Source organism: Monopterus albus, unplaced genomic scaffold (assembly GCF_001952655.1).
Source record: "Monopterus albus unplaced genomic scaffold, M_albus_1.0 scaffold102.1, whole genome shotgun sequence".
NCBI classification, from domain to species: Eukaryota; Metazoa; Chordata; class Actinopteri; order Synbranchiformes; family Synbranchidae; genus Monopterus; species Monopterus albus.
In genome coordinates this window covers 221,172-232,338 of record NW_018127982.1, presented here as the reverse complement: position 1 = coordinate 232,338, position 11,167 = coordinate 221,172, and the positions used below count along the sequence as shown (strand labels likewise).

General features: G+C 38.6%; 1 protein-coding gene across 1 annotated transcript; it reads left to right on the top strand.

Moving 5' to 3' along the window:
• Window positions 1-2,859: 2,859 nt before the first annotated feature.
• On the top strand, window positions 2,860-11,113 carry slc26a1 (solute carrier family 26 member 1; the record flags this gene model as incomplete). The annotated part of the gene is made up of 7 exons (XM_020609878.1): window positions 2,860-3,222; window positions 3,567-3,773; window positions 4,639-4,885; window positions 5,099-5,330; window positions 5,691-5,874; window positions 6,413-6,700; window positions 6,862-11,113. Coding segments are annotated over 7 exons (2,103 nt in total), but the record flags the coding sequence as incomplete, so codon positions are not given.
• Window positions 11,114-11,167: the final 54 nt, after the last annotated feature.

Sequence of the window (11,167 nt, the reverse complement as noted above, 5' to 3'; positions counted from 1 at the left end):
CAACTAGATGCTGTTTTGACAGTACGAGTCATGTATGTGCTGTACCTACAGTGTCAGTATGTTGATAAGTTATTTTCACCCCTTTTAGACTTTTAACATAACTGGGTTGACAAGATTAACACTGTACATGAAAAGCTGTCAGCCCCCACAAAGGAAGTGGTGTGCTTTTATATCAAATGATTAACGGATTAGAAACAGTTTACAGAAGCAGCTTTAAACAATTGTTTTCAGTGCGGTTCAGGGAGTTGACACTTAAATAAATTACACTTTTTGGTTCCCAGTCTTCAATCTCAGTCCTCAGTGTGACTCCTGATGTTTTCAGCTTTTAATCAGGGGTCTGTGTTTCTCTGCTCAAAAGAAAACCTTGTTTAGGTGGACAGTTTTCAACAGTTTGGTGGGAGTGTTCAACATGCATACAAGGTAGTTCTTGTGCTCTTGCTCTCATTTTGGAAAATGTTCTTTCATTTTATACCTCAAAGCTGCATGGGCTCATTATTTGGCTCCTGTGTCTTTGATTGGTTAAAAAAGTCAGGTTTAATTTATAACATCAATAGGAACACCGACCGTTGTACAGGAAAGTAAAATTCCATAGAGATAATGAGTAAAAATCCTAACTATCCTAACAGCAAATCTGATGTAAGTCAATAGAAAACACATTTCTGAGTTGCCAGGGCTGCCGTAGAGTGTCTAAATCAAATCTGATGTAAGTCAATAGGAAACACATTTCTGAGTTGCCAGGGCTGCCGTAGAGTGTCTAAATCACAGACAGGACCAATGTGGTGGTGAACATATCATTGGAAGTGTTGTATGGTTTCTTTGACATGATTATCACAGTTGAGAGGCAGCTGCTACTGAAAACAGTTAATTCTGTGAGAAAGGCCTTCTGCAAAGCATCAATCACAAGCTTCATTCATGCAATGAATGTGTTCATCTTGTATTGTTAGGGTTAGCTGAGTGTTAAAGGAAAACCGACCATTTCCATGATCTAATTTTCTGTGGAAAACCACTGTTACCACTGTAGAATACCCTAAAGTTTAATTCACCATAATAATATTTCACAAAAATAAATGCTTGGATAAGTTACTACTTAAAGAAACAGCACTGAGATTTGATGTTAGGGAATGCTAACATTCTCACTATACTAGCAGAGTAACATGACACTTTTTGAACATTGGTCTGTTTGGTATTTTTCATACAATAAACAAGAGGAGAGGAATAGCTGATGCAGTGTTTAATGCTGATTGGTACTTGACATGAAATTATTTTAGTATTAAGACCTGTTCATACCACCTTTTATTGCAAAAAGGATTACAGTAAAAAACCAACCTTTCTTCCTATAGAAATGTTGAATTTGATCAGTCAAGTCTGAAGTCAATTAGTAAAGTGGATGAAATCTATGTATATGGGACTTGAGTGCCCATGCTCAAGCTTTTCTTTTTGCTCACTTGCCAAATCATCTTGCTTTTCTCTATTTTGAATTGTGATTTTGATTAGAAATTGATTCTCATTGTTTGTGCACTACATGTTAGCCAGCATGAGACCCTGCAATAACATAACCTTACTGTACCTATACTGCTGTCTCGTCTATCCTCTTAAGCCCTAGGGTTCTGGAAGGTGTGACACACCTGAACAGACATGCCCAAAACAGTATTGTACGATTGGACCCTGCACCAGGACCCTAGGGTTTAACTGGCTATGAATAGTGTAGCATTTTAGAGATTATTTGTTTTGTAGCGTTAATGTTTGGAGAGCTGCATGAGGATTACATGTCCTGCAGTGAGTATAACTGACCCAGAGGAAAAGGGTAGTAACAAAGTCTAATTTCAGTTTTCCATAAACAGCAGCATACAGCACCAACAGCACAAGAAACTGATATTTTTCCAGCCAACCAGGAGTAAATATAATTTATTTTCATTAGATGGCATTAAAGTTTTTAGCCCACTGACTTTAGTCAAGGGTTATCCATGCTTTATCTAAATTTAACTGAATTATAATTTTTGTGGAACAGGCCATAATATATATTTATATTATTATTATATGTTATTTTAATTAGGCAAGAAAACATTGTTTAAAGGTACTCTGTGGAGTTTTGGACCATTAACAGCACTGTGAAGCAGGATGGGTCAGGGTTAGAACAATAAACCACTTTGCTTGTATCCTGCGCAAAGGACATGCATGCACATAGGCGAACACATGGGTGACTCATTGCTGTGTATCGAGAAGGAGTGTGGCAAGACACCTGCAAAAGCAGGGAAGAAGACAACTAGCAAGGCAGGCCAGTACACATTAATGTAAACAACATATTTAAAATTATTTTAAAATCTGCTTTTCAGAAGTTTTATGAGAAATGAAATGCACAAAAGAATGCATGTAATGTGTCTTGATAAACTCTGAATGGAAACATTGCTTTTTGTTTGTCCACATGGACGTAAATCAACTTTAAACACGAGTTTCTACATAACCCATAATACCCATAACCTAATTGTTTTGGTAGGTGACTGTTTCTCACTAGTTCTCTTTTATTTCTTCATCTATTCCAAGTGCAATGCATTTCTCTCTCAGAGGAAAGACAAACTACAAATAGCACTGTTCCTACAAAGTAAAGTACTGTAAATGCCAAAGCAAACACAATAAGCATAAAAGTGGCCTAACAGGAAGATGTGGTATCTTTTGATGTGATTTCCATCTATATTCACTGTTTCCATTTTTGTCTTTCCCTGTCTGTCCTGTATGTCTTTTTCCTCAGTGATCTCCTAGAAGCACAGCTGACCACTTTATCTACCTCCCCTCCTTCTTCCTCTTATTGTGCTTCATCCACTTCCTCCCTAAGACTATGGAGGAGATCACAGAGACCCCCCACATCTCCTGGAACGGCAGGTCCGCCAGCGACAGCCAGCAGTTTCGGTCCTCAAATACAAGCTGAAGCGGGGTGTCACCTGCTCAGTGCCCAAAGTCCGATCCACCCTGACCGGGTTTTTCCCTGTGCTGCGGTGGCTGCCTAAATACAAGCTCCGAGAGTATGTCTGGGGTGATGTGATGTCTGGGATGATCATAGGTATCATCTTGGTACCACAGGCCATCGCCTACTGCCTGCTGGCAGGAGTGGAGCCCATCTATGGCTTATATACCTCATTTTATGCCAACATCATCTACTTTCTCATGGGGACGTCCAGACATGTTTCTGTGGGGATTTTCAGCCTCATGAGCCTCATGGTTGGACAGGCAAGCATCACAAGTGGCAAGCAATGATCATACTTGGGCCTATAATGAAATGATAAAAGAAAAGGCCTCTGCACCAGACATTTATGTAAAAACATCTTTCTGCATTTACACTGCAACAGTTCTTGTAAACACTGGTCACTGGAAAAGGTCAGTTAAGGTCATTAATTACTCAATAACACTAAGCAGTTTAAGAATTAGGATAAAAAGAGCCCATAAACACATTTTTTTTCTGTTTTATATGGTTTTCACCATTAAAACCAAATATGTTTCAATTCTGTAGCTGTAAGCTTTTATATTGTTTCACTGATTAATATTTGTTGCTGCTTATTTCTGTTTGTCTGCAGGTGGTAGATAGGGAGGTGTTCCTGGCTGGTTTTGACCTTAATGAGGATTCCAAACCATCTGGCCCAGATGTGCTTAATGGTTCAATGGACATCAATTTCACAGTTGGTCAACTACACAGTGTGGAGTTGATGGGTCTGCAGTGCAGTAAGGAATGTTACGCCATCAGCATCGCTGCTGCTGTTACATTCCTGGCTGGTGTTTACCAGGTAACAGCTGTATTTTGGCTTGACTGTCCCCAAACTCCAGAGATAAAACACTACACATATGAATTTAAAGCAGCTCATGCAGACTTTGACCTGCAACAAAGTAGTAGGACCACATTAAGGGGAAAAAAATGAAATGGATTTATTTATTTATTTTAAAATTTGCACATTGAAAATAAAGTCAAAATATAAACAATTAAGTTGAAATGTCAAGAGTAAAGTTAAAATGCCACTGCAGGAGTAAAGCTGACATACTATTTACAGAAAAAAGCCATGAAATAGTCAAAGTTCAAAGTGTTTATTTGTCATATGCACAGTTAGGAAACGTGTTTCCCTGTACAATGAAATTCTTATTTGCCGTCCACATGAATGCCACAAAATACAAATGCAATATAAAGTAGATAAATAAGTAACAAAATCTAAGGCACTTTAAGCAGCAAATGCAGCAATGTAATAAAAATATATAAGAATATAATAAGAGAATGTATGCTGCATGGGAGCGGTATGTGCAGCAGTCAACAGTCAATGTTACAGTTACAGTTTGACTTTTTCTTAACATACAAACGTCTTCAGTTTTTTCCATAATATGGCCCTAATTCTATGTTATATTAATCCCTAGAGCCACTATGGAGTAGTGTTTTTAAGAGTGAGTTCCCTTTTGTTAGTATAGTAGGGGTGCACACATATAGCATTCTAAAATTAGCATTTAGTCTAGCCTGACAGAGCATGGCTGTAGATGCTCAGTCTTGTTAAACCACATTTTGGATTTGTTCGTTCAGTTTCCATGTTTTACTGACTCTCTCCCTCACCTTTTTATCCTCAACAATCTTCTGTCTCTCCTTCCCCTACCTCCTGATCCCCTCACCAGGTCATGATGGCCGTATTTCGGCTAGGCTTTGTCTCCGTCTACCTTTCTGCTCCCATGCTTGATGGTTTCGCCACAGGAGCCTCTTTCACCATCCTGACTGTGCAGGCTAAATACCTGTTGGGTCTAAAGTTTCCCCGTCATCAGGGCTACGGCATAGTTATAATCACCTGGATCAACATTTTCACTAACATTCATAAGACCAACCTGTGCGACCTCATCACTAGTGCCATCTGTATCTCCATATTAGGTAAAGAACAGTCACTGTTGTAAATCGCATGCTTCTGCTTTAATGAATGATACACTACAGTTCCCAGAAAGACATGGGAGGAGGCATCCAAGTACTGGCCATAAATTTTCAGTGGCATATAAAAGCATGATGATGTGAATTGTTTAGTAATGACCTCGAGTATAGTCTTACACCTTTTGTAATATAGAAAGACACTGTGAATTTGAATTATAGTGGCAGGTAAAGAGATCCAGGAGCACTACAAGGATCGCCTAAAGATCCCTCTGCCCACGGAGCTGGTAGTGATGGCAGGAGCTACACTGGCCAGTCATTTTGGACAGCTGAACAGCCATTACGACTCCAGTATTTCCGGTCACATCCCAACTGGGTTCATACCTCCAAGGCAGCCCAGCTTTAGTCTGATGTCACAAGTGGCACTGGATGCCATTCCTCTGGCTGTTATTAGGTAATGTACAACCAATCTAACATCATGTTTGCTTTGCATCAACATGGGTTGTTGCAGATGTAATTTATTACTGGCAGTGATATATGCCCTCACTGTCCAGGGAGTTCATTGTACTTTCTTGCCAAAGTACACACAACTATGTATGTTTCCTTAGGTATTATTTTACATTCTGTCAAAATAAAAATGACTTGCTTGAATGGCAGTAAGCACTCATCATTTAACATTTTTTCTGGGTGATTCTTGGATGTAAAAACATACAGCGGTCACCCCAAATGCAGGTTTGCATCAAGTCACATGGTTTTATGAGGGAGAGGGTAAATATAAATTTTCTGCCTCATGAAATTTAATTTAATCTTCTAGTTTTGCCTTCACTGTGTCGCTGTCCGAGATGTTTGCTAAGAAGAATGGCTACACAGTTCGCCCCAACCAGGAGATGCTGGCTATCGGCTTCTGTAACATCATCCCCTCCTCCTTCCACTGTTTTACCACCAGTGCAGCACTAGCAAAAACCATGGTGAAGGACTCAACAGGCTGCCAGACACAGGTAAATTTAAAACTTTTTTAAAAGGGTCAAACCTACAGTAAATTATTGGTCTGATTATTTTTGTTTTGACAATTTAAACAGATAAAATGCTTCAACGTTAATGTGACATTTTCACTTGTGTTTAGAAAATTACATATTGGACATTAATTTCTTCCAGTTTGCAATGGATTTATTGCTTTCGCAATGCTCTCTTGCTTACAAAGATCAGGAAAAAAACATTCTCACTAAGCTTCTTTGCAAGGAGTACTCTGATAATGAATTGGCTGATAACAAATGGCAAGCCCCAGAAAATCTAGAACTTCTACAAACTTTGTCCTGTCAAACCCACCTCAGGGAAAGCAATTATGCATAAGGAAAATATTGATTTGAAGCTGAAGTTTATCCTGAGGCCAATTGTAGGGTCTCAGCATTCGGAGGAGTAAAACATACTGTATTTTATCTGTTCATATTATGTAAGTTTGTGGAAGGTATTTACAATAAACTCTCCTTCTTTCTCTTTCCATCTCTGTCTCTTTTGATTTCTCTGATCCTCTGTCAGGTATCGAGTCTGATCAGTGCTCTGGTTGTCCTTTTTGTCCTCCTGTTCTTGGCACCTTTCTTCTACTCTCTACAAAAGTGTGTTCTTGCTTGTATCATCATTGTCAGCCTTCGGGGGGCACTGAGAAAGCTCAAGGACATCCCGGCTAAATGTTGCGCCGGCCAGAACGATGCCATTGTTTGGCTGGTCACTATGTCGGCAACAGCTCTGATCAGTGTGGAGCTGGGGATCCTAATAGGAATTGTCTTTTCAATGAGCTGCTTCATTTTTAAGACCCAAAAGCCTAAGGTGAGTAAATGATTGATGCTGATAATGGCTGGAAATTAATTGCTGATGTTGCACACCAGAGGTTCCATAATATTGGCCTTGATTTACTGATCTGAAATACTTCATAAAACTTTATATATTGACTTTTAGTAATATCATAAATTCATCTAATCTGATGTCAGGTTTCTCTCCTGGGCCAAGCCAATGACACTGCTCTTTATGAGGATGTCAGCGAGTACAAGAATCTCATGCTGCCACCTCGAGTTCATGTCTTGCGCTTCCAGGCTCCTCTGTACTACGCCAACAAGGACTCATTCCTCAAATCCCTCTACAAAGCTGTTGGAGTTGAACCTTTCTTGGAGATAACTAAGAGAAGAAAGGCAGAGAAGAAGGCCAAAGAGATGTCCATAAAGCAGGCCAAGGCAAATGGGAATAAAAACGATGGTGAGGTCATTACTGTACTTGTCAAAAGAGAGCTGGGGTTCCACACAATAGTTTTAGACTGCTCTGCAATCCCATTCATGGATTCGACAGGCATGGCCACATTTAAAGCGTTGGTCAAAGAATATAAAGAGATCGGGGTGAGCGTGCTCCTTGCCAGTTGTAACACCTCAGTCATTGATACCCTGCAGAAGGGCCAGTTCTTTGGGAAGAATAACGAAGACATGAGCAGCCTGCTGTTTCATACAGTTCACGCTGCAGTTCTTCATGCAAGAAATACATCTGCTGCAGCAGAGAGCAGGTCAAATGACTCTGTGGTGTAGAGTAGTGGAGCAAGAGGGGAATAAAAAAAACCACTGTGATGTGTTCCATTCCTCCTTTCCTTTTCAAACCTAAAAGTGAATTTATACATGACATCTTGCCATCTGTAACACTACTACATTAGGTAGCTTACAGGTTTTCTTTTAGTATGCTCTGTGCAAGAAAACATGGCAGTACTAAGAGGATCCAATTAGGAAGAGTATCATAAAAAATCATATTTTGATGCTTTGTGTTCTTAAATAATCAGACTACATAAATGTTTATCTGCACAACAAAGAAAGAGGGCATTCTCATAAAATTATGAAGTGAAAAGGTGCGATTATTTTCTAAAATGATGACCTATGACTGTGGGAAAAGCCTTCAACAATCAGGGTTGATTGTGCACAGTTCAAGACCCCTCTCAGGTACAGACCACTCCCATTACAGGTACATAAACTGCAGAAGCCTCTTCCATGTCCATTATTACTCCAACTGTCTTGTAAACATAGTCCTGAATAGCCGATTCCAACATTATATCATAAAATGAATTTCCCTCTAAATATACTGAAGATTTTTTCTATCGCTAGAAGAAAGCATTGGTGGGCTCACAGGTTTAAGACCCCCTCCTAACCTTCCGAAAATTTCTTGTAGGGTCACATTGTAACAGACTGTGCCAGTTTTGGAACCAGTCACTCTTGTTGTGCTCTCTTATCAACTTTCCTTTCCTCATTTTTTTACAAACTACTTCCTGACTGGACACAAGTGGCAAGGAAGGAAAGGCAATGAGCTGCAGGAAGGGCAACAGACCACACCCACAGTATCTGAAGCTTTTTAAATCACTGAATCACAAACCAAGGCAGTGTAGCTAATGGTTTTAAAGATTCTTACTTTACATTAAGTGAACCTGTGATCCATCAATGATCTATCAGTGGTATCAGTAATTGAGGTTAATAAATACAGTATAAACACAGCAAGAACTACTGTACATTATACATTCAATCTGTACAGGCTTGCTAGTTTAGTGCTTTATGCCACACAGTTGTTTTGTATACATGTCAATAGTCTCAAAAGTGTTTCTTCAATTTCCAGGTTAGTTTCTATTCACACATATGGATCACTATGTCAAAAGTCAACTCTGTTTCAACTCTGGAAAGGCGTAATCTAGGAGTTCAAAGTTCAAACATGGAGAGTCATCCACTATGAGGTGCTAGGCATTACCTTAGATTTTCTAAAAGGCTGGTTAAACTCGACCAGACTTAAGGGTAGAGGTGGCAGCTTCATGTAACTCATGAGGGCTCTCACACTGAGAGAGCCTTGCCTTCAAATCAGGACTTATTACAACATACGCGTGCCCTGTTCCCAGGTGACCCAGCAGGAGCAAGTTTATGATATGTTGTCATACTAGGGTTTAGTGTATACACATCTGAGATCTCTGCTCTGGTGCTGGTGGACGCATCATTAGATGCTTCTGAAGTGCCCCCCCAGTAAACCTATGCAGCAGGTGGTGCCACATATTTTGTCATCCTTCCTGTTTTCTTAAATAACATTCAAACAAATAATGATGTTAATGTGATTCCAAATGCGAGGAGTATATTTTTATGGTCAATGAATCATATTACAAGGGTCAAACTATCATGAAAACATTGAGAATACATTAGGTGTAATGGCATTATGGATAAACTGAGCTGCCTTGGCAGATTATTAATTGGTATTCTTAATATTCCTTTTTAACAAATTGGTCCCAACAGGTTAAGGTCAATAACTTTGTCTCTAAGACCAATATAGCAGCACAGGAGCACCACAAGGCTACATGAGTTTATCTTTCCTCTTCACACTGTACACAGATGAATTCTAAGTCTCTGACAGTATTAAACCTGCTGCACAGCAATGATAAAATCATATGCTGAAATCAACCGGGCACACTCCTAAAAGACAGCAACACTAAGCTGCTTTGCCAACATTTAAAACTTGCATGTCAAGCCTCCTCTGCAGACTCAGACTATTTGATTTGGGGCCTGGCGTTAAGTTGACACTTGCTTGAAAGCATCATCAGATTCAGAAGGGCACAATGGTACAACAGCCTCACTGTTCAGTTAAAATCTAGAGTCAACAGAAATGAAAGCGATACACAAAACCAATCCTTTCATTCTATGACAAGACTGTTAACTAGACGACACAGAGTAATGACTTCCAAAGTTAGTCTATTTAAGACAAATGTCCCTTTTTTGTGTCCCAAGATAGTCCTTGAGCTGTGGAGGAGGGATACCTTCGAGTATTCGCGTTTAAGTTCTGTTACCAGAATCGGATTTAATTACTCACCTGAATGCATAATCAGTATCACCTCTCTTACATCATTATAATATGACCCTACAAGAAACGTTGCAACAACATTTGTTTCTACAAAGTTGAGTCCTGTTACACTGTAACTTATTTGAACTGCTGACTGTCATCGCTGTGGCCTTATTAGGAAACATTCTCTAACACATACATAACTTGGCTGATTGATTAACAACAACACATGATGTAGCCTATTTATTTGCACTTAGCCTCTTGTCAGCTGCTGTTAGCTCAACTGGTGATTGCACAATTGCAATGCTGACTGTTGGCCAGTTCATTTCTGTAGGCTAATTTATGGACATCCTTGGACTTTCATCCCTTTATTGTCTTTAATTCTTTCAAATAGAAGCTGTGAATTTACAGTTATTTTCTGTAATTTTCTTCGTTATTGTTTTATCCTTTCAATAATGATTTTTATTCTTTAAATATGTCCTGTGTAATAACTGTCATCATAATATTAGTAGGAGCTATTTGTTTAATTAATTTGGTTTCTATTTCAAATATTGACATTGCTGACATTTCCACATCTGGGTTTTCAGACGTTACTTTTTTAATCACACAATGTGTGTGTATGGTTATGTTACATAGCCTACATATATAAATTATGTAGTCACTTTTCATTTGTTTGTACCTTGTATGTAACTATGTGTAGCACTTGTGTCCAAGACAAATTTCCTGTCAGTGACAATCAACTTTATCTTGTTTTAACTTCTTCACTACCACTGGTTTGTTAAATAGTTTGCGACATGCTCAGTGAGACTTTGTCGCATTGTTAAATCACTGTTTTCCATGTTCGCCATCCTGTTTGTGCCATATGTGAAATCCTGATTAAAACAATAACATGTTTTTGTTAGCACAACAATTTACAGTATGTACATTAAGAACTCTAAAGATGCAATAATTCATAAGGGATGTATTTTTTCCTTGAATGTGAACATATTCATGTCAAAAAGACAAGAGCAGGTGAAGTGGCATTATAATAAAATGTAGACCTTCTTGTTTGTAAATTTAGAAAATTACCACTTTAAATTTTTTATTTAACTGGATTCATGATAATTATCGCATTATATTTTCAGAGAAGTCTCACTGACTTTCATTTTAGATAGTGTTGACATTCAACATTCATATACAAACTGTGCCTTAGTGTTTAATACTTGAATTAAACATGTTTTGGTGAAAAATTTCTCAGTGCCTTTATTATTGCCAATAATAACATGTCATACGAAATATCTATACACTTAAAAATGCCACTTATTTTCTAAAGGAATGATTATTAAAGCTGTGCTAATCAGTGTTTTTATAATAACAATGGTTCAGATGACTATGTACAGTATAAATGTGAAAGGGGCCCCTTGTAGTGACAAATCAATTCAAAATGATCACCCGATTCCTGTCTCCCACAGCCCTACG